Consider the following 27,164-nt stretch of genomic DNA (forward strand, 5'->3'; position numbering starts at 1 on the left):
GGCGAATGTGTCATGTTGGATTTATTCGGCTTAAAAAATGAACGGATTTAGATAATAATTTTCAAAAAAAAACAATTTAGACGGTTAATATTTTTCCGTCAAGATAAATGGGTGGATAGCGAAATTAAAACAAGACCAGCATGTATCAGTATATTTGTTAGTCCGCCTAGTTTAATATAAAAGTATTAAATAATCGTCCTATTATTTTAAGTTTTAATTGTTTAACTTGTTAATCTACATTAAGGGGTGTTTGGTATGAACTTTTTAATACTAAGTAAGGGATTTAATTACCATTACTACACATATTTATTTGGTATGATATTAGGTTAACTCAATCCCTTTCTTGAGGGTAATGGATACTCTTACTTTGTTACCATCCATTTATGTCAAGTAACAAATTCCCTTTTTTATGATCAATTAAGTGTTTTCCTTATATTTTCATACCAAACAACATATAACTACAACCCAAACCCTTACCCTTACTCCTCTTTATCATTTTTCTTTCTATTACATTTTATATTCCCATACCAAACACCCCTAAGAGTAATATACAATTTGATAATCTACGAGTAAAAATACAATTTGAGAATTAGGTCTTATCTAAATTGAAATAAGTATCACATTACTTAAACGAGGTTTTAGGATTGATCTCGCTTAGTCCCCCTCCCCCTCGTCCTACATTATATTAAAAAAGAGTGTAAAATGCAAAATAAGAATATTTTGGTGAATAATGTCAAAAAATGGATGCATAGGTTAAATCGGAATCAAACAATTATGTGAAAATGGGATGTAGAAATGTCCGATCTCATCCACAACTATAGTGGTTTTATTAATATTAATTTAGAGTGTTGTTTGATCACAACTATCTTGAATTATGCTAGTTATTTTTCATGTTGCTCTATTAATATTAACTAGTGTAATACTCATGCCATGCGAATTGTATACACTTGAACCTTTAAAGCTATTTTTTATAAATTATAGTTGGATAGTATATCACACATAGTTTAAATATTTTAAAACTGCAATATATTTAATATTAGAATTTTTCATACTTAATATGGGTGTATATCTAATACTCTTATAGTCTTGTATAAATGAAGAAATTATCAAAGATTATCCAATATTTTTATGATTTTTCAACAATAAATATCATTTATTAATTAATTATGAATAATCTGAACATTGAATGATATTTTCTCATATTAAGCTTCGTTACTAAATGACCTACTATTACAGGTCATTTAGCAAATAATGAAACATAAGTAAACAATTTTTTTTAAAATAGTACAAGAAAAAAAAAATTAGATACATTGATGGGTAGCCCGGTAAAGCGAAACATATATTAATACTACAACTTTATACCCAATATAATATATGTGGGAACAAATAAAAATTAAATTTTTAAATAATCCTAAATTCTTCAAGTTATAATTATATTGATATCTCATAACATATTGAACTCCCAAAGTCGCATTTATAAATATAGCTCATAATTTCTACCATATAATTTTTTTTTTAATTTGACTTTCATTGTCAAATGACTCCATGTTTGATCATTAATATCTTATACTTATCATAATTTTTAGTGATATTTTATCAAGTTTTGAATCGGGTCAAGAGTATTTGGAAAAGGTTAAAATTTCTTCTATATTGTTCGAATGCAAATCAAACATTTTTCAAATTCTGAAAAATTAGCGGGGAATGATGTGTGACTGATTAACTGTATTTATATTGCAATTGTGATAGTTATAATTTAAATGTGAATTTATGACAAATTTTTTTTAATATAGATAATCGTAATTATTATTTGAATATGATTTTATTTAATTTCAAAAGGCAAAAGTACTTTAGCTTGTAAGGAAAGCTTTATTTTCAAATATGTCATTAATTAATTAATATAAAAGCTCTAATTAACATCTTTTGAAATAAATTCTAAGCAAGCCACATGGCATCATTTAAAAGCTCTTCAACTCTAATTTTTCAATTGTTCATGTGGCAAGCTGGTTGTTTAATTAGAGTATTATATATGCTATAATATATAATATGATATGATGATATGGCATGGTTTTGTTTACAAAGTAGGATTAGTCATTGTTTAATAAACGTGGGGCTATATTGGACTCGCTAAAGTTAAAAGTTAAGACGTTATTTAAAACCTAGACACTTTCCATCGAACCTTCTTTAAGATAACACAAAATATGAGTTTGAGTATGAGTTGAATCCGATCCAACCCATAACCATTCTAGTGTTAACAAATCTAAAATCTTTAGATATGTTTGGAAATTTGCTATTACTTGAACTTGTTGCCCAAAATAATTGGTTGGTTTGATCAACTTAAAATATTAGTTGATAAGTTAGTAGTTTAATATTTAAAAAAATATAATAATAGTTTAAAACATATGTTTATAGAGATGTTTGGTAAAAATAATATTTGTTAGTTATTGATAATATAATAGAGAAAAATTATGTTAAAATCAATGAATAACTTTCGGGTTTTAGCTTAAAAAAATTTTACCAACTATTTTTTGACTGTTTAACTGATAAAAATTTACAAGTTAAAGGCCAGAAGTCAATAAAAAAAAGAAAAGTAAAAATTCTCAGACATTATTTATAAAAGAAGTCTACAAAATAGATACAATAACTGCGTTTGTAAAGATTGCACCACCCCCAATTAACACAACAATTAAGAATTCAGTAGTGACCACAAATTGCGTGGTATGATTATTAGTGAGAAAATAAAAGAAAATGTGTGGAATAAAAACTTAAAATAATTGTTAGAGACACTAATTAAAATAAAAATATTACAAAGTTAACAAGTCAAGTTAAAGTGAAAGGTATTAATCTTTCGGGGATTGAGGGAGTATGAAGTACTCAGTTCGTATCACAAAATTTACTATTTTTTACTTTAGTTTGTTTCATTGAATTTGCTATATTTATATTTCTAGTTATTATCTACGCTCTCTTTTATTTTTATCTACACATTCAAGTATTATTTATTTAACACAAATTCTTAAATAAACGGTCTACTATCTTTATTAGATTGTGCGTTAAAATAATTATTTAAAATTTTAAAATAATTAATTAAAATAATAAATTATTCATATAGTTTTGTGTCACAATTTGGAGCTATTTCTTTAATCGCAAATTTCAATTTCAATAATCAATAAATTAAACAATGGATATGGACCATAGAGTTCATTCTTTTATAGAAATATTCCCTGACATACTTGTTAGAAATCGCATTGAAGTATTTTTTGTATTTAATCAATCACTAATTCCAAAATCCTAATCGTCTACTAATCGTTCATCATCTTCATCATTATCCACACATACAGCAGAAAATTAACCCTAAATCTATCGATTTCTTAACGCAAGAACCCTTGATTTTCATTTTATTTTATCAATTCATACTACTTAGTTATTGACTCTTGAAATAAATTGACGGTTATCAGTCGACGATGAAAGAAAAAAATTGAGCAATACGCTCATGTTTCTTCTGGTAATGTCGCCTATTTTCTATTTAATGATGATCTATTTTGTTATACTTCGCATTGTTACTCTAATGGCAATTTCTGTAACATGTATGATGTATTGTAATGAGAATATGCTTAGATAATATTTTTTTTAGATTACTGAAATATATTTCTGCTTGGATCATAACTGATTTATTGAGAAACTGGAAATTGAGTAAAATGTTAGATTTGTAACATTCTTGTATGATTTTCTATGGTACAGATCAGTGAATTGCATTGTTGTTTGGAATCAATCTTATGACATTAATTGTTGTAGATTTTTTTTGCTATAAAAATTAGGTGTGTTGTCCTTGATGTGAGGGGTAGTAGCTGTAGTAGTGGAAGTAGTAGTAGCGGGATATTAAGGCAATGAGAGGTGCAGTTGTGGGGTTGGAGATACAATGACCCTAAAGTCATTGGGATTACGTACCGGAAGTTATGGATCCCTGCAACTACAACAATCCAATGGTGTTTTGCAGAATCATACATCCTCTGTCTTCCCAAGGAGGTCATCTAAAGTTTCACTTTCAAGTTATAGGGAAAAGGAAAGGGAGAGATGCTTTCCATGTAGTTGCAGATTTGTGTGTCGCCGTAAAGCTGGAATGGCGATTTTGGTTGCCTTTGCTCTCCTAGCTTTTGCTTCTGGTTTCTTTACAGCTAACAAAGGTTAGTTAAACTCTTGTTTATTACCCTTAGTTGTTGTTCACTGTAATCTTATTGCTGTCATTGCTAGCTTTTAGTGTTAATGTATTTCTATTGTATGCCATTTTTTCGACAATAACTAGTGTAGTATGGGAACTGCAAATTTATGTTACTGATAAATGAATGCTTCTTGTCAAGCTTTGTTACCTAAAATTCTTCGTCTTAACCGCAAGTAATCGTGTCAGATCCTTGACACGACATGGCTATAGCAAATGGACACTTTTTACTTTGAACCAAAAATATTGTATTTCCCCATCATTTAGTTGAGTCACGCCCAAATACTCGTGTCATGTGTGGGATATGACTTCCCGAGTTGATAACAAAGTTGTCAAGTTCTTAAATTGTTGCACAAAAGTCACTTACCACGAGCTATATCTTGCTTAATCCAGAAGGTTTGATGTACAAAAATGTTTATGAACATTTTTGAAGTTGATAGTACTCATGTGACTTGCCTTCTATATGTTTATCTTTCTCTCTTATATTTTTTCTTGACATTTGTTTGCCAAACTTCATGAATATTTAGTTTTTTTTTTTTTATGAAATCATATTTGATGCAATCAAGCTGACTAAAACATAATTTTGTGATTGATACGTTATACAAATTTTGTGATGTTAATTATTGGTGTCTGTTGTTGCTTATTCTGTGTAGAAACCATAGGAAGTAACAATATAAATGTCGTTGAAGCTCTTCAACAATCAAAATCCCGTGGAAGAATTGCGATGGCTTCAGCTTCTACTGCAAAGGACTCAACTAAGGAGATAAAATATTTTTATTCACATACCAAGAGAAAGAACAATGGACATTTTCTTGCATATGAACATCCATGCAAAAACTTTGCACTTCCCCCTCCTCTTCCACCAAATAGTAAACGTATTGGACCAAGACGTAAGTCATTTGAATTTTTTAACGTCTTAGCTATCTTGATTTTTATAGAAGTGAGAAAGGGAAGGTTTCTTGTTATTTGGTTTAATCTTGTATGATTTTAACATATTTTAATCAGCTAGTAAATGTATGTTTTGTTATCCTATATGGCTATAAACTACTCTTCTTTTCATCACTTATCTATTGTGCAGTAGTGAGTTTCTTGAGAATATAAAGTCTCTGAATGGTTAAAGTGCAACTTTTTTATTGTCCAACATCAAATATCTAAGGATTTGAAGATATATATGTCTTTTGATTGTTGGTCTGCTTATGGGTGTACTTCACTGTATTAGCTCTTTTGTTTCTTTTCTTCTCCAGCATGTCCGGTGTGTTACTTGTCAGATGAGCAGGCTGTAGCAAATATGCCTAGTTTTCCGTCATCATCTCCAGTGCTTCAAAACTTGACATTTGTACATGAGGAAAACTCTACTAAAACTGGAATATATGGAGGTTCTGACTTTGGTGGATATCCTTCTTTGAATCAGAGGACTGATGCCTTTGATGTAAAGGAGTCAATGACTGTGCACTGTGGGTAAGTGCTATTTATTACAGTTACCTACACAGCAAGTATCTTCGTTTCACAGGTGTTGAGTCCCATCTTTTAATTATTGTAATAAAAAGAGCTAAAGTGATGTAGTCTGGAGGTGTAAAAATGTTAGTTGACCATGTGGATAGTTTGTTTTATGTTTGTGTGCTGATATGCTCTCGTACAGGTTTGTAAAAGGTAGTAGACCTGGTCGCGGAAGTAAGTTTGATGTTGACGAAGATGATCTTCTTGAGTTGGACAAGTATCACGATGTCATAGTGGCATCTGCAATTTTTGGTACCTTTGATATCTTATCTGGAGTTTGTGAATGCTGGTTTCGCAGTCTGATATTCTTTAAAATGTGATTTTCTATAGGAAATTATGATGTTATACAAGAGCCAGTTAATATTAGCAAGAGTGCAAAGAGGAATGTTCCATTTTATATGTTTATTGATGAGGAAACAGAAAAATATATGAAAAATAAGAGTGTTATAAGTAGCAGCAAGATGGTTGGCATATGGAGAATTATTGTTGTCCGCAATGTTCCATACAATGATGCTAGGCGCAATGGGAAGGTAGTGCTTTCTATTTTTTCTTTTTAAAACAACCAACATTGTGACTGAAAGCCTTTCGTCTAGTTGTACTAGCTTAACGAGATATTCAATTAGTATGTTCTCAGCATGCCAATCTTTTGGGATTCATGCTCCGGCGTTGTTGATGATAATTTGTCTATGATTCTCACGATTAATGAAGAACTCTCACAAACATCAAACAAATCTCTTTTTATCCTTCGTACGAGCTTTGTCGAGTGTTGACGGACTCGAGAACTCATATCCGACACGATTACATGTCTAACTGTTTGACTCGTCTAAATTATAAAAAAACACATATTTTTTGGTCCAAAATAGTGTCCAAGTGTCCTACCTATGTAATGTGACACGATAACTTGTGGTGTAATTAAATGTCTTGAGTAACATAACATAGCATACAATTGCTTTTTCGCAATTTCCGCAAGGCCTTGAAATAAGAAAGTAGAAAAAGAAAGTCAGAAAGAGGCAATGTATACTGCTGCTGCCTGCAATGCACATAGATTAGTATAATACATGTTGATTATGGATCAAATAGGTGATATTTTTTTCTATTGTACGCTTCTTGGGAAATATTAAGAGATTTAGGGCAATTTGGAGCCAAATTAGCAAGAGAGAAATAGAGAGAGAGAGAGAGAGAGAGAGAGTGCTAAGGCATGTTAGACATGACATAGCATCAATGAGGGTTGAACTAGGAACTGGGCTTGAATATGTTTAAAGTGGGACGAAGAGGAATGAAAATAAAGGTACGTACACTAGTAGTGTAATTTTCTGTGTGAGCAAGTTTTCCTGCTAATCACAACAACAATAATGTTGACACCTTGATTCTAACAATATTGAGTCTGCTACATTAACCATGACGAGTGCATGGGAACATGTCTCTTACAAAGATGATTTGGCCTATATATCTATTACTAATCTACCTCGAACGAAATCAGTTCCATTGATCATCCATATACTACATATTATTTTTCTTCATTCATTCATATCATTTGTCATATGTTTTTGTCAATTCCATTCATTCTGTTGATCAATGATAATTAAAAGTTTTATAATGAATCTATTAAATGTGGTATTGTAAATTTCTTGCATATGGATAGTTAGCTTTTTGGAATCTATCAAATCCAATCCAGGAGACCTGTTTTTGTTTGTTGATGACATGGGATTTTTTTGGTTTACTAGGACAGGGCAGGTGAGGTGAGGGAAATTATCGTACAAGACTGACTTGGTAGTATCATTTATAAATTTTAATGTATTATTTAGAATCTGTTGGTCACAACAACAACAACAAGGAGCCATAATTCCAAAAGATCAGGGTGAATTAATGTAGAATTTATTGTTGATGATTAATATTTTTTATGGCAGGTCCCTAAGCTTCTATTGCACAGACTGTTTCCCAATGTTCGATATTCTATTTGGATCGATGGAAAACTTAAGCTTGTTCGGGATCCTTATCAAGTTCTTGAAAGGTAACTTGTATTTGCAGAATATGATTTGTTGTGTGTACATTTTCAGTGTGATTACTTGTAATAGAGATGGTGCTTGGTTATAGAGAGCTGTTGTTGATGCAGAGCACTGACACAAGGACTTGGAAAGAGGGATTGATGAATTGAGGATTATAGTTGTGACACTATCATTTACACGTTGCAACAACTGAAACAATTTCAAACTTAAAATTTTAAAAGTTGTACAAAATGTTTCAAAATAAATGGGAAGGTAGATTGGGCGCTAGATCATTTTTACTTCAGTTAAGTTGATCATTTGTCACATGGACTCTAGAGTCCGAGTGTCTCAACAAAACTAGTAGGTATTCAAATATCAAAACTTCGGCTATTTATGAAAATATTTCATAATTTGGGTCTAAAAAGAAATGTTGAAGAGTCCTACTCATGTCCAAGTCTCAAAAATCTAACATGGGTATGGGGGTAAAGTAGAGTCTGAGCTTCATATAATAGCCTTGCTCCTATGGTCATATGTTGAATATTTTTCAGATTCCAACCTTTAGATGGCTCACCTTTTAAAAAGTTAAATATGCAAGTATAGTGTGCTGGATAGGCAAAAGAGTCCATATCATCTTGTTGACACGGTCAATTAACTATATTTGATGGCATTACATATCCTATCAGTTCTTTCGTTATCTTTTTTATGAATCATAGCATTTCCACCTCACTATAATTTTGTGTTTGCTGCTCACATGATTATGGCATGATGAGTTCATGGAACTATGGAATGTAACTGACAGGTGCATAGTCAAGTAGAATCGTCCCAAATAATATAATTGTAAAAATTAGTTCTCATCCTGTCAATTTTAAGACCTGATTGGAGGTCATAGATCTTTAGATGAACTCAATATGGCTAAATTTTTGATGCATATAATCTTCTGAATGCCAGGCAAATAATGGAGATCTAAATTTGAGGAGGCTGGGGGAATGTATTGTGTCTTCATATTTATTGTGGTTCCAAGGAATATATTTTGCGTTTTTGCTAGACAATATGGTTGATATTCACATACCATCGTTTAAGATGTTTTTATGAATTTTCCATTTTCAACAAACGATGCAAATTAACTGGAATGATATATTTTTATCACCCAAACGTCCAACTCGTTCTTATTTATAATCTCTTTTTTGCCTGTTATTTTTATCTTATTCTCAGGTTCTTGTGGCGTGAGAATGCCACCTTTGCCATCTCTAGGCATTATAAAAGATTTGATGTGTTTGTAGAAGCTGAGGCAAACAAAGCTGGTGGGAAATATGACAATGCATCTATTGATTACCAGATTGACTTCTATCGCAATGATGGTTTGACTCCATATTCAGAGGCGAAGCTTCCAATTACTAGTGGTGCGTATGTCAGTTTGGAGCGAAAATCCAATGATTTCCTTGCGTCTTACTTTCTGTGTATCTTATTATATGAAAGTTATTCTTCTCTTTTCTCATCTGTTATTTGAAGAGAGCAGTAAATTACCTTAATGATTGTCCTTCTGCAGATGTCCCTGAAGGTTGTGTGATCATTCGAGAACATATTCCAATTACAAACTTATTTACCTGTCTATGGTTCAACGAAGTTGATCGTTTCACTTCTAGGGACCAGCTAAGTTTTTCCACAGTCCGAGACAAAATAATGTCGAAAGTTAGCTGGAGTATCAATATGTTTCTTGATTGTGAAAGACGGAACTTTGTTGTTCAGGTAATTACTTCATAATTTAAATTTGCATTCTTCTTGCGGCCACTAAGGAATCTTTGGTCAAAATTTAAGTGATCCGTTATATCTGCATACCAATGATTTTAGAAAAGATGTTTTTAAGTAAACTATGAATTTTAAGTTATTTTGAATTGATTTTAACAAGGGATCAATTAGGGATTTTTTTTATTATAAACTACAAATGATCAAATTAGGTTTTTTTAAATAAATTTGATAAAAAGATCGAAATGCAGGCATACCATAGAGAGTTGTTGGAGCATATGCCACCTCCTCGACCTCTTCGACCTCCTCGGATCATAGTTCATCAACAGCCTTCTATACGTGCAGTTCCAACATTACATAGAGAAGTGGGAAGGAGACTTCCATCCAGGCGTGGAAGAGACAGAAGATCAGGTTCCAGGCGTCGACGTAAAGTTGTTGCTAGTAGCAGGGACACCAATATTTCCTAAGGGGTTGTTCTCTCTTTCTCTTTCTCAGTCACTTCCCTTCCTTTTTAAGCTCGCTTTTGGTATAAACCGGATGACAGTGAAAATTATTTGCGACTTTGTGAACATTACAGCAAGACTCATTAACAGTACAGGAACCCAGACTGATTAGCAGTACAGTGACGTTGCTTGTAGGACAGTTAGAGAAAGAAGAAAATGTTCAAGGGAGAACCTTTTTTTGTTGCTGCATGGATTTATAACTATTGAATTTAATCTTTTTGCCATTCTTTGTAAATACCTTCTTATGAAATTATTTCATACAAAGTAATTCTATTGATATTGTTTATTGTCTGCCAACAGTCATGGGTGATGGAACCATGACTAATTAAAGTACCTTGGCTGAAATCTTATTTATGGGAAATCAAAGTCTTGCTCTTCGACATACCGCCTCACCCAGAAACTATTTACCAAACACCCCGTAGTCATCTTGTGTCCTAAACTAATTGTCAACGATTCTAAGAAACGGAGTGGTGTAGGACGTTCTCTATTACATTCAAGAGGAATTTGGGTCATAATAAGAAAAGTTGTCACCATCAAGATTATGAACTTATTATATTGCAAATTTATTTTTATTTGTTTTTCATAATTAGTGTTTAATCAATGTACTCCTATGTCACGTTTGTCTTGTAATAGTATTTTAGAATGATTTCTATTTTTGCCATGTTTGTCATTTACATATGACTTATGGATCGAATGTGAAGAATTGATAATGAAATTATGATTTTATATTGATGTTTCTAAAATTTGAGAATTTTCTGGTGAAACTCAAAATAAATTGAGAAATTTTCTATTTGTTGTCGCTCTTTCTTTCAATTTATCATTAAGTTGAATATTATGATAAACTAAAAGTAAACAACTAATACAAAATTTTGTTATATCAACAAATAAAGAGGGTCTCATGGAAAATTATTATCATTTTTGGCTTTTAAACCAAACTATCTAAGCTAACTCTTAATAGAAATGTTTGGTAAAATTAAAGATTAACTGTTCGCCTTTAGTAAGATAAAAAAAATCAATAAATAAACAATCAATTAAAAAAACTATTAAAAACAACCTTTTCATCATGGCTTTAAAATCAGTTATTCATTTGACTTATATCCAATTTTGAAATTCAATATTTTTTATATTTGACTAACCAATAAGCTAAAAATCGAAAATTAAAACCCGATCTATACAAAGCCATAAAGTAGTACCTGCTTTATTCCTATAAAATCGCACAATCTTCAAATAACACAAAGATTAATAAAGTGATGATTACATTAAATTTTGGAAAATTTATCCAATTTTTTCTTGCATTTCCAATAATAATTCAATTTATCGATTAATCATGAATTATCAGGCGAGATTGCTCTTCCAGACTTCCACCATGATGACCTTAAGCTGACACTCTCCCAAACCCCCACCATTGCCTGGCCCTCACAACCTAGTGCCCATAACCTCAACCTCCTCTCCCACCAATGTCCACCACTATTTGTAATGCTAACCTAACCACGAAGCTACGTCACCTTCAGCCCATCAGCATCCTCTGTTTTTCTGTTTTATGAAGGAGTTTCAGTACGATATAAGTGGTCATCAGGATGAGGGAAGGGGAGGGGGTGTGTGATGATAGGGGTGTGGGGATAAGGGAGGGAGGAATGAATGTCTGTGATGGAGTATTGGAGGTCTAACATTTTCAGTGGGAAAGGGGAAGGGGGTGGAGGTGAATTATTTTTGGTTAGGTGAGTTAAAAGTTTTGTGATTATTTATTGTTAATTAATAGTTGAAATTATCGTGGAAAAAAAGAAAATTGGATTATTATAGGTAATTTTTCCTTAAATTTTTATATAATAATATAAAAAATTTAAAAATAAATAAATATATGTAAATGTAAATTAAAAAAAAGCAAGAATATTTTTTTTTGAAAATCAAAGCAAGAGTATTTTCATTAAAAAATATTGCAAAAAGAAAATAAAAATTGCTACATTTCCCATTAAAAAAAGAACTTGTAATTTTAATTGTTATCATATTCTTTCTTGTAATTGTTTTGATTTTATCCTATTTCCACCATTGATACCAATCATTCTTTTAGTAAGACAAAAAAACCAGTAAAGGAGACCAAAGGTCTGACCCGAATGAAATAACGACATCAATCAATTAGAGAAAGAAGTGGCCGATAGAGAACAGTAACGAGCGGTGAAGGGGAATCCGACAAGGTTGCCGAAACGGGTTCGGGGTCGTATTCTGTTTGTTATTTGGAGCTAAACTGTTGGATCTATCATGGCGTTTCGGGATTTGGTTACTGGAGGTGATTCTTGCACAGTTCCTGGCTCCTCTTCATCTTCCAATCCACTTGGTTCTCTTGCTAATGCCCTTATTGGTTCTTCCTCCAAAACCCAGGTTTTTGATTGAATTTTTGATACCTTTTTGTGATGTTGTAGTTCACTATACTGTTAATTCTTATATGTTAGATCAATTGTAAAAATTATAGAAGTTCTTGATTTCAAGAGTTGGGTTCACTCTTTGAAGTTTTATGTACATAGACCGGGTTGTAATTATGTGCTTATAGTGGGTTACAAGGCATTCAAAATTGGTGGTGATTGTATCAATTATAAAACTTTACCCCTCTAAAACAGTAGCGAATTTGGTATACTAGTATAGGACTTTAGGGTAGGCTGAATACTCCCTACCGAGCCAATTCAATATTAAGAAGATTCTTATGTCCTAGGTCGTGGCCTAGGTAGGCTCGGGCCTAGATTCCCCTACTCTAAAAAAGATTATGAATATATTGTGTTGGAGATGAGTCGGGGGGGATAAATTTGTGTGCAAAGATAGAAGTAGAATTGATGGGAGGATGATTAAAACTCGGTGCTTTTAGTTGCAAGGGTTCTGTAGTGAAGATTTGCAACTCAAGGATTTGAGGAATATCTCTTTCTGGGATGAAGTTGATTGTGTTTAGTAGGAAAACCTGTTTGAAGTCGATGCGTTCTGTACATGATCATTAAGGATGTTAGATGTCTACCCGTCACTTATATTGGACAAGATATAAAAGTGTTAGCTACACAATGTTTTGAGATTATTCCCTTAGTATTTATTCTAATATCACTTGGATGAAACCTCATTTCAAGGTTGCTTCAATGAATTGAAAACTACATTATAATCAGCCGTACATGTTTAGAACATCTTAAATTAGCGATGTTGAAGACCTATGAAGGTACCCAGGTCTGGTTTCATTAGGGAATTACTTAGACCAAAATGCACTTGTGTTATGAAGAAGCAAACAAGATAAGAACTTTTAGGAGATGCTAATAATCTACACAGGCTTGTTCATTGATGTTTAGTGTTGCATTTGAAATATCTTACCGTTTTTTGGTTGGCTTTTAGTTTCTCAGGAAGTAAAGATCTATGAAGTTATTTGGGTGGCATGAACGCAAGTATTGCACTTTTTGTGAAGCTAATAGAAGTAATAAGGCAAATTGCTTATTACCCTCTTTTGGTTAGTGGAATTTCAGATCACTGTATGATTAGTATAGCAAATCATTTTACACGAGGTGGGAATTACATTCATAGGAAGTGTAATTTCCTATGTTGAACCAAACGATTAAGGACACCTTTAGGGTTATTGTATTTATCAGAGTAAACTATAGCTTTCAATAGGATGATGTCAATTAATGGTGGAAAATAATAGCATGTTGTGTCTTGACTTTTGAGGTAAGAGATTCATTATAGCCCTTTATACTTTCCTAGTTATAATGATAAATTATGTTGAATGTAAACCAGCATAGCGACCCTTCTATGTTCCAAAGCTTTTGACTTGGGGGTTCATTGGGTCTCCATATATCTAAGTAGGAAATGGATGTATTGAGTTTGTTTTATGATTGGGAATACATGGTTTGGAGCATTTATGCAGGGAACTCTTGTCGTATGTCATTTCATTGCTGCTGTTAATAGCATTATGCACAATTCTGGCTTTTGAATTGCTTTCCCGTGAGAAAGTAACGCTCATGGTATTTCTCTTATTATCATTAACTTTCAACAGGATAGGTTGAAGGAGATTCCAACAGCAACTTCCTCTGGTGCCAGTGGCCAATTGTACTCGAATTCTGATACTACTCTTCCTGGGTTGGAGTCAGAATATAATCAATTATCTAATGGCCAGGTTTTTCACTCTATATAACTTGCCATTGTGTATTATCACGGTACATGATGCTACTGTATATGGCCTCTAATAGATAAAGTAAATTTTATTAGGACACCGGATTTCTTCAAAACTATCGTGCTGCTAGTCATGGTGGCTTGACTGAAGCTTGGGACGATATACAGTTTCCTCAGAGGGATCCAAATTTTGCTGAGTCACGACAAGTTTTCAATGGAAGATCTGCGATTGATGCTCAACCTTCTACTGATGGTAATGATGAAGGGCTTACAATTATTGTTTGTAGTTGTTTTAGGGCTGCTGACCCTTTTATGACATCATAACAAGAAGTCTAGGTCTTACTCTTAATTAAGTTAATACATATCTGTTTTAATTGCTTGCAGCTGTTCCGCATCACCTTTCCGATTATTTAACTTCCAGATCTTAAGGATACCTTGTGCATTTTTGAAACAGTAAGGGTACCTTGTGAAGTTTCTGAAATCATTAGGATACCTCTTGAAAAATAGTATTAGTGAATCTCAATTATTAGTTACTAGTTATTAATAGCTATGAAATTTCTCATATTAATGTTTGTTATTGAAACAAATTGACATAAGAGATTGTCTAGCAATTCATCTTTTTTCATTTGTTCACTTTTAATGTCATATGGCACAACATACTTGATGCCATTGTACTATATTGTTATTTTAACTTTGCTATCCAAGTCACTTTGGCTTTCCCCAGTCGCAATTAGCTTATCCCATATTCCCATATGTTTGAACCATTGAAATCAATTTGCCTTCAACTACAATTTTATTGCTGGACGGTAGACAAGTAGGTTTTTTTTTTGGTATATCTTCATGTCAAATTTTATCTCTTAGCGCATGTCCATGCCTAAACATACACATCTCAGCTACCTACATTTTTTTTTCTATGCTCTCTATATTAAGCTTATTTGATATTTCCCTTTTTAAGTCGCACTTTGATTGCATTATATCGATGTGATTGTTCCCATTTAAAGGCATCGAATCCTACAATCATGGCTTAATCTATTTCTCAGTCTTTTTGGAAAGGTGAACGGTGCTTGAAACACTTGCTTGATGATAGTTTATTTTCCTCTTATGTCACCGCTGTTTCATCCACTGTCTTTGGCAGTTTGATATTTAACGTATCTGTTACCCGCAAATGTCTTAAGAGCTCGCCATAGCTGTGTCTAATGACATATGAAACGTGCATAGGATCCAAATCCTACTCTAGAGGGTGCATTTGGACATTGCAAATATGGGCACTTGAGCAAACACCATTAGAAAGGAAGAGTAGGAGAGGTCAAAAGTTGGGAAATAGGAGTGTTCCATTTACTTTTGCACAACAACTTTTCATCAATATTTTATTGCCTCAATGCCATTAAGCGGCTCCCACCTAAAATGGGGTTTGGAGGGTCGGATGTACATATTCTTGCCCTTGTTATACACATATTAGTGATAATAAAAAGGTTGTTTCTGGTTGAGCCTTGTGGTAAACATCATCTGCAACATAAATTAGAAGTGCACAAATTTAAAGAAATTATAAGTTGGTGCCTTGGTGGTCAGAAGTTAAAGTTGGAAAATCTTGTTGGGCTCAAACCAATATGAACTACAAATAGTGTTCTAAAATGGAAATGTGATACATGTAGTAATATTTCTAAAAAAAGGGGATACTTGCTCTTAAATAGTGAGAGTATTAATTAAGTGGCAAAGCGATGATTTCAAGGGAAGAGGAGTGTGAAAGTGATCTACTTACTCTTTTTTTGCTTGACATATGATGCATGACTAGCTAGAATAGGATTTGATTTCTTAAGAACATACCTCCTTGCGTTATTTTCTTTGATGGTGTTATTCAAAAGAAAATGCTTTAGGATGAGAATTAGTCTTGGAAGTATCTTTGGAATATTTCTCATGATATCATCTTCACCTTCTGGACCGATCTTCTCAGAAGATGAAAGCTCGTTGTTGCCATGCTAAATGCTCCATTTACCTTTAGAGCATGGTTAGTTGGTATGTGTACGCATATCCCTAAATGTACCTATCTCCTGACTGCTGATTGTACTATATGCAGGGCCACCACAACAAATATTGTCAGGTTTTCTGCACTCCTTTGTTGATAGTAGCCGTTTTGGTGTACCATTTCGTCCTGCGCCACTACCTATGTTGGGATTGAGCAAAGGTGAAAAACAATGTATCCGTAACCGTAGCAGCATTATGGCTCGACATTTTTTTTCTGACAAGAGTGAAGATTTCATTAATGCACAGGTTTGTCATGTTTAATTTTTCATAATCATGAGCTTACAAATATTGTTCAATGGAATCAAAGATTTGTAATTATTTGGATTTAGATTATGATGGATAATAGTAAAATGACTTAATAAATCACTTTTGGTTCTTATTTATGTGAAGTTACTCATTACAGTCAAGGGTCAAGTGGAAATGACCTTTCTTATTAGAAGGGTAAGGTTACATCTAACGCCTCAATTGGTTGGGCAAGGACATTGGTTGCAACTGAACGGAAGGCATTCATCAAGAAATTAGAAAGGGGGAGAGGTAGATAGTGTGTGTGTGAGATAGATAAGTAGATAACACAAAAATGACCTCAAAGATATTCCTCATGTATGCAATATTTTATTAAGACTTGGCTACTGGGATTTTACAAGTATTTAGGTGTTAACCATTTCAGTATTTCAAAAGTTTATGTATTATAATGTCCTGACCCATGTTGGAGTTCCAGTATATACATGTGCTCTTGAGTGTGAAGCGATATATAAGTCTCACTCATATGCATCATTTACCAAACACAGTTACAAGTTGGAGGAAAACTAAAGATAGGGGGGGGGGGGGTGTGGTGTTTGGTCCTTGCAGATTGGAAAGAGAGTTATTTTTGTCTTCTTATAGGTATATACTATTAATTGCAGATGTCTTTTATGTACAGAAAGAATCTGGCCTTGCGAAGCTGTTTTCAGTTTATGGGTTATTTTGATTTGCTTGCAGCTGCTTATTTTTTCTGTTTGATTTGTTATGGAGGTCGAGGAATTACTAATTTTTTTTCTTCAGGTGGATGCATTACTGCATTCTCTGGACATTGACAACGATGTTCAGATAAAGGGGCCTCTTCCTGGTAGAGAGCTGGAAGAATACTGGAATGAATCACAAAGTATACAGGCTGCTGTTGCCGATAGGTGGGTCACAGAGTTTCGACCTCAACAGCCAGAACCTTTTCCCATTAATGGTTGGGTCAATTCTTTTGAGCAGGAACATGGTCGTAATGGTTGGGCCTCAGAGTTTGAACATGTAAGAACAAAGAAGCGCAGCCTGAAATGGCATTCTTTTTTTTTTTTTTCTTTTGCTTTCAGAAGTATTAGGAGCTCAAGTAGGATTTGTGATTGGGTGTTGATGTTGTATGTGTTGGATTCTCATATTTGTTTCAGATCCCTATTGCGTCACTTGCTTGCTATCTTGTTTCATTTCTCATCTATTTGATATTGCCAATATTTTGAAGATCTTAAGATATTATATGTGTCCTTTCTCAATAACGCTAAAGGTTTATAGTTCTTTGGTTTCAAATTATAATGAATTACAATAAAATTGCTCATTACATCATGTGTATCTCTTATTTATGTGAAGTGTATCGCTTATTCATGTGAAGTGTATCGCTTATTCATGTGAAGTGGCTAATGATATTTGCTATCAAGAGTCAATACCAAACAACCTCTTTGTAATTGCAAGGGTAAGGTTGACCCCCCCAAAGCCCGCATGGAATTTCATCTTTTTTCGCTATTTTTTAATGAGGTGAAATTGTTATTTATGCTGATTTGCTCACTTTATTCTCTAAATTGACGCCTTTCTGGCTTTTTATAGGAACAAGCTCAAGCTGCATCTCTTACTCAATCACCAAGTCCACATATGTCACAATTTGCTGCAATGGAGCAAACCCGTATGCTTGCGCACACATTAGCCCAAAACAATGACCCCAAGTTTCAGGTTTGTATACTCTCTTTGGGTTGCATTATTACATAGCATGAGTATAGTTTGGTTGGACAAGAAATTTCGTGAGATAGAGTGTACAAGGTAGATATTAGGGAATATAAAATTAAGCATAGATGTTGCAGTCCAAGCCGCTTGGATGACTTAATTACAATAAATGACAAGTCGATTTTTAAAATATAAAGGATAGAGGATGGTATTTTGAAAGTGGGTGGTTTGTAACAAATGTGGGTGATGGGGACATCTGCTATGTCTCCTTCCGATCACCCCCCCCCCCCCCCCCCCCCCTCTTTACCTTTCTTTTTTGCTTGATAGAGCTGGGAAAATTGGGGGTGACATTTTATAGATTTGATGACACATAGTCACTTACTCACACCCTTTAACACACAAGGGAGTTTGAAGAGGATGCCTTGTCTAGATAGTATTTTGTTGTTGTTTGAATGATTTGATATCTCTTCATCTCAATAATTTTCTATTCAGCCCGCTTTCATGTAGTACATCTTGATGTTGGTGACATTTTTATTAATCTTCTTGAACATGAGCAGAAAGAAACCCTATCGGTACTTTCTCCTGTGAAGAAATTTTTATTGGAACTTGGTTTTAGAATGATTTTCTTCCTCTTCAGGTAAATCAGCCACAACTTTGAAAAATAGTCCAACACATGCATTGAGTGGTTGCTAATTTTATGCTCCTCGAGGGGTTGTATTTGGATTTATTGTATAAAAGAGTCAACTATAGAATTTTTTAATTGGAAACTATGGTTTTGAATTTTAGAGGTTGTGATTTTGATGGACATCCATTTCTTACTTGAGTATATAATTATTTACTGTTTTTTTCTTGTTGATAATTGATTCATTGCTATACTCTTGTGCTCACTGCAACTTGCAGAACTCGAGATTCCTCCAATTTGTGTCAAAGATGAGTCGTGGTGAACTTTTTGTTGAAGGAAATCAAGTCAAAGAGAATTCAGCAGCTATGTCAGGGGATTGGGCAGCAGAATTCCAAAACCAGCATGATGGGGGTCTTTCTTGGGCAGACCAGTTTTCTCATGAAGCGGCAAGTCTACCGCTTCTGAAATTTTACTAGCAATGCAATGAATTTTTGGAAAATATGAGTTTGCATAACCATTCTATGTCCTGTCTGCATGTATATGTTAATTTCTTTAAAGATGCCAATAAGAATGTGGTGGGAAAAAGGGGGGACACCTCAGTAGTTGGCGACCTGGGCATTGAAGATTTGAATATTATTCTTTTTTAAATTACCTTCCTTCTGCTTTCAGATGGAACATCTTGTTGGCGCAACAACCTCTTGTTTTCCAGTCATTTTGTTACTTATTAGTTTCCAATGTAAGAAAGTGGCTTATGGTCTCCATCGAAAAAACTTTTTTGTTTTAATCAAACATTTCACTAAGAAGCTTGAACTTATTCTCAACATATTTATACCCTTGGAAATTTTACATTCATCATTTTGGAAATAATAATGATTACATCTTTATATCTTGATTCCGGGATCATTTCAATATCTGCAACTGCAACTTGGGTTTTCTGATTGGAGTGGTTGGTTTTTTGACTTTTGTTGTCTTTTATAATTATGTTTTCAGGTCTCTCGTGATGGTGGTAAATGGGTTAATGAATTTGCTAGTGGAAGCAACCAGGAATTGTTACCTGAAGAGAAATGGGTCGATGAGTTCTCCAAATTAAATGTTCAAGATTGGGCTGGAGAATTTGAGCAACAAGCTGAAAAAGATAGCTGGGCTAGTGCTTATGATGAGTAAGTTTATCCATATGAGAAAAATCAACTTGGTCAGAAAATTTTTCTGAATTTATCAATAAAAAAATTTAAGTGAATAACTTTTAGCTTGCAGAGAATCATGCATGTTAGGACAAAACCTTATTTTTTTTTATTTTGAAATGTAGGTATCTCAATGAGCAATCTGCTGCCAATCTTAATTCAGATTCCTCGAAGGGCATCTATGTGTTCTCTGACATGAATCCCTATGTTGGTCATCCTGATCCTCTAAAAGAAGGGCAGGATCTGTTCAGGAAAGGGCTTTTGAGTGAAGCAGTCCTTGCTTTGGAGGCTGAAGTCTTGAAGAATCCTGATAATGCTGAAGGTTGGAGGTTGCTAGGAATAGCTCATGCTGAAAATGATGATGATCAGCAGGTCAGCACTTGCTCAATATGTTATTTTGATGGCTCATTGCTTCATCACTTTCTATGGCTGTTTTGTTTGGGGTATTCAGAATGTGTATAGGTTATTATAATTCCCATTTACCTTTACAGGTGTTTTTTTTTCTTTCCCTCTTTTGTTATCCTTCACCTATATTTCTTGATTGTTTTTATTTTGAAATGTGACATCCTAATCCCCTAACCTCATAGTGTTTTGAATTTTCTCTTTTTAGGTTTTGTAACCTTGTCCATCTTAGGTTTTCTCCCCTATTCCAGCAATGCGACCTGACATCCTCCTCTTCAATCCCTGATAATCACCTTCTCATTTTCAGTTACCATCAATATCAAGCCCTAGATCTATCGTTGTACTAGGTAAACTGTCGAACCCCTATTTTTCCACCATGAGGGTGTGAAAGATCACAACCCTCAACAATGACCTAAGCTTCATTCCATTTTTAACTTGCCCCTCAGAGGCAGTATAACCACCACCACACAGAACTCTGTCTCCAGGGATCTTATTTCCTCATCTCGAAGCCCATACCTCCTCGCCTCTGGCCATTACTTTCCTTAATTTCCTTTACTTGCATGCAGGCCACAACAGCCATGTCCTTCATCAGCCAATTCTTACCTCTACAAGACTTTGAACAGCAACATTACTCCCTCCACTCCACCAGCCTTCACCTTAGGGGGAGCCATCCTACAACCCACCACTAATAAAGATGAGTAAATAAATATAAAATAATAGATTTACATATAAATTAACTTACTAGAAACTTGCTGCTGTTTTCCTCGGAATAATGTCCCAAAATATTTTCTTTTGGTGTTCATGTCTTGTTTTTCAGAAAACCAAAGGTTGAGCTCTAGGCATAAATGAGCTTGTATGTGATTGAGTTGAGACTGATAGTTGTTGGGAAATCTTGGTGTAACAGAGAGAACGTGGGTGCATGGATGTAAACAAAGGAGAACATTCCCCCATCCCAACCAAACACGTAAAGGGAAAGAGATTTTATTTCTTTCCATTCCTTCCTCAATTTCTTTCTGTAACAGCCTTAGTGGTAGGTCTGAGCTTATTTGGATATGCCCTTTCCTTATGTGGGTAGAAGATCTATTATTTTGCCATCATTGTTCTACTGCTTGTTGGCTCGTCATTGTTCATTGTACTATGAAAAGCTTTAAACAAACTGCCAGGGTGTTAAATAGCCATGAGAATATGATACCTTACTCCTTTTTCCATTGGAACTTGTAAGGCTATAGTTTGAGCCGCAAATGGTAGTGACATTGCTTTGGCAACCTTTTAAATCTTGTAATTGCTGGATGGTCTTGCTTTGTTGGAGCAATTACTTGGTCTGTTGAAGCTTCTTATCATAGTCATTTATGAGGTTGCAGGCTATTGCATCAATGATGAAGGCTCAAGATGTTGACCCCACAAACCTAGAGGTGCTTCTTGCTCTTGGTGTGAGTCATACAAATGGTAATATGATCCTTCTCTTTTTCTTCAATCTATATTTTACTGTGCTTTTGGTAAATATAGCATCTCTGGACTTGCTTGCCTGGTCAAAGTTTGTTTGTTGTTGGTTTTGTAATTTGGAAATATTAGAAACTTATTGAGTGCTTCATTTCTTTGAAATGGTAAGTGGTAACATCTTCATACTCTGGAAATTTGTTCAACGTCAGGCTTGTAGTCTATGAATGTGTCTGCATATCAATTGTTATAATCTTATTATTGTAACGCTCATCAGTAGTGAAACTGTTTTAAAGGTTTTGAGATGTTATGTAATAGAAGGTGTATGTGTTATTACAGAATTGGAGCAATCTGCTGCACTGAAGTATCTGTACCAGTGGCTTCGTCACCACCCTAAGTATGGGACACTTTCACCTGGAGAGATGCCAGATTCGCTTTATTATGCTGATGTACGTGTCATCACTTTGAAACTTCACATCTATTGCTTAATGAGTTCCGTGATTCTGTTATTCTGTGTTTGGACCAAAATTTGAAGTTTATGATGATTTGTAAAAGGCTCAACACATATTTTTGAAGTATTTCCAGTTTCGATACCTCATGAACATATTAAAATTCCCTGAAAGGTCTCGTTAATTTAATGTTAATAATGGCTAATGTGAGTGTGATAGGGGTATGTAGTCTCATGTTTGTTGCATTTGTAGTAGATTTTAGGTATCGAGAAAGGATATTGAGAAAATTCAAACATGATGTGTACCCAAGTGTGATTTGCCTTTGATCACGATCGTGGTAATGGAGCGTTTGATGCGGTTATTGTAACATCTAAATATCGGCTGAAAGCATGAGATGCCCCTTGTTACCTGCCAAAACACGGTTTTTCCGCACCTTAACAACACAGGATTATCGGTTCCGTCTTTTTAAGAACGTTTACAACGCAACCGATTTGATACGATATGGTCTTATTTTTATAAATGATGAGGATACAAAATGTATTTTTGTAATGGCCTTAGATGTGGTATAAAAAACTCTTGTTGAGTTGCTGTAGATAATAAATGCAAGTATCATTTCTTATTGTAGCTCTAATGTTTTACCCTCTTTCCCTGCTGAAGGGTGGGGAAGATGGGAGGGTTATGGATTCTTCTTTAGACGATTGCCATGATTTTCTCACCCTGATATCATGAACAGTTTGTATTTTTTCAATATAATCTTTTGCATTCACTCTTTATGACCTAAAAACGCATGGCATGCAGGTGGCAAGGATATTTAATGAGGCTGCTCAAATGTCGCCCCAGGATGCTGATGTCCATATAGTATTGGGAGTCCTTTATAACTTATCTAGGGAATATGACAAAGCTATTGATTCATTTAAGACGGCTTTAAAACTAAAACCTCAAGATTACTCTCTCTGGAATAAACTTGGTGCCACACAGGCTAATAGTGTTCAGAGTGCCGAAGCCATAGAAGCTTATCAACAGGTAACTTCTTTTGCAATTCATGACACCTTTTATGCTTTTAAAATTTTATGAGCCTGTATCCTAAATATCACATTTAAGTGGAGTTTATGTTGTTCATAAAAGTTAAGTCAACCACATAGTTTCTAGATCTATGCTGCAACACATCGTCGTACCTTGTATGTGCTCTTGGTTATTGAATTTAAGTAAATTTAGGCATCTCCCAGGATCGTTAATCATATATTATTTTCCCTGTTACTAATTGTTATCTTGGTATAATCTTGTTTAGTAATGTATAGTCTAAGTATGCAATGATTGCTAGGTTGTTGTCCATAAGTGATGCTCTCATATATGTTGTTAAATGAGATTCAAGACGTAATGAATTATTGGATGATCAGCGTTTTGTTTCTACAAGAATCTAGATAGGTAGGAGGAAAGGCTTAAGCAACGTCCATTAAACAAGTTTTGGTATTTACGTAGGGAAAAGAATAAATATGGAGTATAAACTATTATTAACTACTAGTTTATAACATAGTAGAGAATAATAACTGTATTATGGAATATGGAGAGCAGGTAGGGGTGGTTGCCTTGATGTAAGGTAATGCATGGGGACAAATTTAGTAACACAACATAGAATCCTACCTCTTAAGTCTCAACTATAGGATCCAAGTAAATATAAGAAAAGTACGATGCTAAATGGAAAATACAAAATAGACGGTGGAAACTTAAGGATAAATAAATTAAAGCTGTAGTTGAGGGAAAGACTTTGGAAATCTTAACCGATCCATGTTTAACTTTGATGAAAATGAAGAAAATTCTTGTGGATAAGGAATCTAGTGGGGGAATCCAATGGTACATTTTTGTGCACAATAATCCATCACATTACAGAACCCTAAGGAAGTGTCGGGATTACAGAAGTATTGTCATACGAAGAGGGTAAAGTTAAGCAAAGGAAGAAGCGAGGTCAAAGGTGTATGAAAAGATGTGGTTAAATGTATCAATGGTAAGGATCATAGAGTCCTAGCATAAGATGAACACAAAATAAGGATAAGTAGAGGAACTTCTTGATGAGTTTTTCAATGGAGATATTGACTAAGCTGTGAATCATAGATTTAATGTGGTTGGCTCTAATAAAAAGATGCTATAAATGATATTGTGGGATCATATTGTAGCCGTGTAAATAAAGGGATAGTTCTGTAGGTGCGAAAGGAAGGACTTATGCATATAACCCAAGTACTCGTCCAATTTCTAAACTAAACTTGTTCTTTTTGTGTTATGATATTGCTTTTGCTCGAAGCAAACCATGGCTCTTTGAGTATATATTTATTGGGTAAATTTGAGAGCTTTCAGGTGATGTAGCAAGAGTGTCCGTTCAGAGATCCAGTATATTCATGAGGAACTTCAAATCCCTTCATCACCTTTATTGCTCAGCGATCCAGGAATCTCAAATTCTGCACCTTTTACAAACCCACCTAAAAACCTTCAAATCCCTGATGATAGAGTTTTTTCATGCTTGGTATTGGGATTAAGGCTTTGGCATTGTTGTTGTACCTTCTTAAATATGTTCTTGCTTTCTTGATCATATCTTGATTTACAGTCACTTAGGAAGAGTATAAATGACATTTGACCATCATCCTGCAAACATCAAGGGAAAGTGAATTGTATGCCAATGCAAAGAAAAAGTGACTTGGAAAAATTTGAGGTGTTGTTTTTGGGGACATACTATTTCAAATTGGGGGTGGCAATGGACCAGGAAAAGATTTTCAACCATTTTAAACTGGCTTCAACAGAAGCATTTGAGGGACTTGAGGGGATTTTTTGGGTTAAGAGGATATCATAGTGAGTTCATTTCATGTTTTAAGCCAAACGTCCAGTATACCCCAAACACTACAAATAGCTGATTTTACTAAAACCTTCAATATACCACAAATCAGCTCTTTTTCACCGAATATCTACCAAATAAGCTCTTTATCAAATGCCCCATAGTTTTTGATTAGCCTTGATTGTTGGAATTTTCTTTCGTGTGCGGCATTTGATCACTTACTCCCTCTGTTTCACCAAATTTACTCCATGTACATTTGGTGAGCAAACCAAGGTAATTGGTAAAAGGTGGTAAAAAGGTATTATTTTATGGGGAAGTGGGAGAAATGTGTGGCTGAGATGAAATTGTAAGTTAAATATGTGGATGAAAATTGAAGAGATTGTGGGTCATCGTTAAAAATTGAAATGGGGCAAATTTAGTGGGACAAACTAAAATGAAAAATAGGGCAAATTTCGTGAGACAGAGGGAGTATATCTTACTGATTCCAGCACTTGAAAGACTGAAATACTCTTCTATTTCTAGCCTTTCCTTTCCAAAATCGCATATAAATGAGCTGCAAAGTGTTATTTTTTGGATTTATGTCTGACGGTTTCTAATCTATGTTTCCGAGGGGCAATCCCAAAATTTTGCTCTGTTTATACATGTGGATGATTGGTAATGAAGAGTATATATTCTTTTCTTTTTGACTAATGTTTAAATTTGTTGGTTTTCTATCAGGCCCTGGATTTAAAGCCTAACTATGTTCGTGCGTGGGCAAACATGGGTATCAGCTATGCCAACCAGGTTTTGCTTTACTATTCTTAATCACCAGCTTTTTCTACATAATATAGAAACTTTCTTTTTTCATGCCACTTCCATTCTTTTACATCCAACTGCACGGAACCTTCCTTTTCTGATACATAATCACCCGGTTTTGGCACATGTTGTGCACAACTTACACGGGATATATCTCGTATGTCTTAGGCTAATGTTTAAATTAATATTGGCAGGGCATGTACGAGGAATCAATCCGCTATTACGTTCGTGCACTTGCAATGAATCCAAAAGCAGATAATGCATGGCAGTATTTGAGGATTTCTTTGAGGTATCCTGAATTGTAGACGATATTTTATCTACTTATTGGGACTTTATCAATGCTCACATAACATTTTGTGTATTGTAGTTGTGCTTCAAGGGACGACATGTTGGAAGCTTGTGATTCTCGTAATCTCGATGTCCTTCAAAAAGAGTTTCCACTTTGAGATGCTCCCCTTGTATAGTTTCGTAATCTGCTCATTTTTACCCCACGAGGTATGAGATGCTCCCCCTATATTGTTTCGAAATCCTCTCGTTTTTGCTTGATTTCTGAAGCGAGGTTTGAATGTATGCAGGCTGTTCCTTATCAGCATTTTGATGAGAATACAATCAGCTGCTGGCAAAGCTTTAAAGACTAAGCTCAAATGATGTAGCCAATAGTGCAATTATCTTTGGAGAAGATTATTAGCATTTTCAGCATCTATAAAGTTGAGTTTATGTTTGTAAAATGTAAATCAAATGTTGATATGCTTCACATAAATAAAGCTGTATATCTGAAGTTTCTAAAAACATGCAATTTAAGTACTTATATTTTACTTGAAAAATTCAATCTTGTTGAGCCCAATCCATATGAAACGATCAAGCCCATCATCATTTTTTGATGAATGAACTACTTTTGTTGGAAACCGTTTTTTGGTAAGACAAAATAAGAAGTATATAGGTTAATAATTTGTATTACTGAGCTACTTAATCTATATATGAGGCGTATTTTACGGTGAGACTTTCATATAAGAATTTTTATGAATATAAGGGATGACTACTTCAAGTAATTATTTTTTAGTGACAATATAATTGTATATAAAACCTTGAGCAAACTAGTGATTGTTTTTAATTATTTATGTTAATTTCTTCTCTTTAAAATGCTTATCTTAACTCGATACTTTTAATTTTTGAAACCATATGAAAGCTTAAGGTAAAAATCGATACAAATATTTTATGTCACTAAGCAACATGTAAGTATAATAATACTCGGTTAATTTACGAAAATTGTCACTAGTATAAGTGTCAATAATACTAATAAAAAACGATTTATCAATAAAATTGACTGTTAGAAAAATCAATAAAACTTTTATGATTCAGAGAATTCATATTAACAAAGTTAACAAAATTTTATAGATTAAGAAATTA

General features: G+C 34.0%; 2 protein-coding genes across 3 annotated transcripts; both read left to right on the forward strand.

Moving 5' to 3' along the window:
• The first annotated feature begins 3,201 nt into the window (after positions 1–3,201).
• On the forward strand, positions 3,202–10,215 carry LOC130818379 (probable hexosyltransferase MUCI70). 2 transcript variants are annotated; one of them, XM_057684542.1, is made up of 10 exons: positions 3,202–3,499; positions 3,736–4,178; positions 4,864–5,100; positions 5,455–5,668; positions 5,850–5,959; positions 6,038–6,237; positions 7,615–7,718; positions 8,905–9,092; positions 9,239–9,438; positions 9,687–10,215. In XM_057684542.1, the coding sequence occupies exons 2-10, from the start codon at positions 3,914–3,916 to the stop codon at positions 9,900–9,902; spliced, it is 1,734 nt and encodes a 577-aa protein (XP_057540525.1). In that variant the 5' UTR covers positions 3,202–3,499; positions 3,736–3,913; the 3' UTR covers positions 9,903–10,215. The 2 variants fall into 2 exon arrangements, with proteins under 2 accessions (XP_057540525.1, XP_057540524.1); XM_057684541.1 differs by having other exon boundaries at positions 3,813–4,178.
• A 1,621-nt stretch (positions 10,216–11,836) lies between these two features.
• On the forward strand, positions 11,837–26,581 carry LOC130818378 (peroxisome biogenesis protein 5). The gene is made up of 16 exons (XM_057684540.1): positions 11,837–12,314; positions 13,954–14,073; positions 14,166–14,322; positions 16,144–16,337; positions 17,133–17,369; positions 17,937–18,059; positions 18,951–19,118; positions 19,663–19,832; positions 19,979–20,225; positions 21,617–21,701; positions 22,032–22,141; positions 22,940–23,164; positions 25,680–25,745; positions 25,952–26,046; positions 26,125–26,252; positions 26,333–26,581. Exons 1-15 carry the CDS (start codon positions 12,195–12,197, stop codon positions 26,201–26,203), a joined length of 2,196 nt encoding a protein of 731 aa, XP_057540523.1. The 5' UTR covers positions 11,837–12,194; the 3' UTR covers positions 26,204–26,252; positions 26,333–26,581.
• The last annotated feature ends 583 nt before the right edge of the window (positions 26,582–27,164 follow it).

The sequence above is a fragment of the Amaranthus tricolor genome, chromosome 7 (assembly GCF_026212465.1).
Source record: "Amaranthus tricolor cultivar Red isolate AtriRed21 chromosome 7, ASM2621246v1, whole genome shotgun sequence".
Taxonomy (NCBI): Eukaryota; Viridiplantae; Streptophyta; class Magnoliopsida; order Caryophyllales; family Amaranthaceae; genus Amaranthus; species Amaranthus tricolor.

Coding starts and splice junctions, on each gene's coding strand:
- LOC130818379 (XM_057684542.1), top strand. CDS start 3,914: ATGACCCTAAAGTCATTGGGATTACGTACCGGAAGTTATGGATCCCTG. Junction 5,669..5,849: donor TCAATGACTGTGCACTGTGG/GTAAGTGCTATT, acceptor GCTCTCGTACAG/GTTTGTAAAAGGTAGTAGAC. Junction 6,238..7,614: donor ATGCTAGGCGCAATGGGAAG/GTAGTGCTTTCT, acceptor TTTTTATGGCAG/GTCCCTAAGCTTCTATTGCA.
- LOC130818378 (XM_057684540.1), top strand. CDS start 12,195: ATGGCGTTTCGGGATTTGGTTACTGGAGGTGATTCTTGCACAGTTCCT. Junction 14,074..14,165: donor ATCAATTATCTAATGGCCAG/GTTTTTCACTCT, acceptor AAATTTTATTAG/GACACCGGATTTCTTCAAAA. Junction 22,142..22,939: donor ATTCGCTTTATTATGCTGAT/GTACGTGTCATC, acceptor CATGGCATGCAG/GTGGCAAGGATATTTAATGA.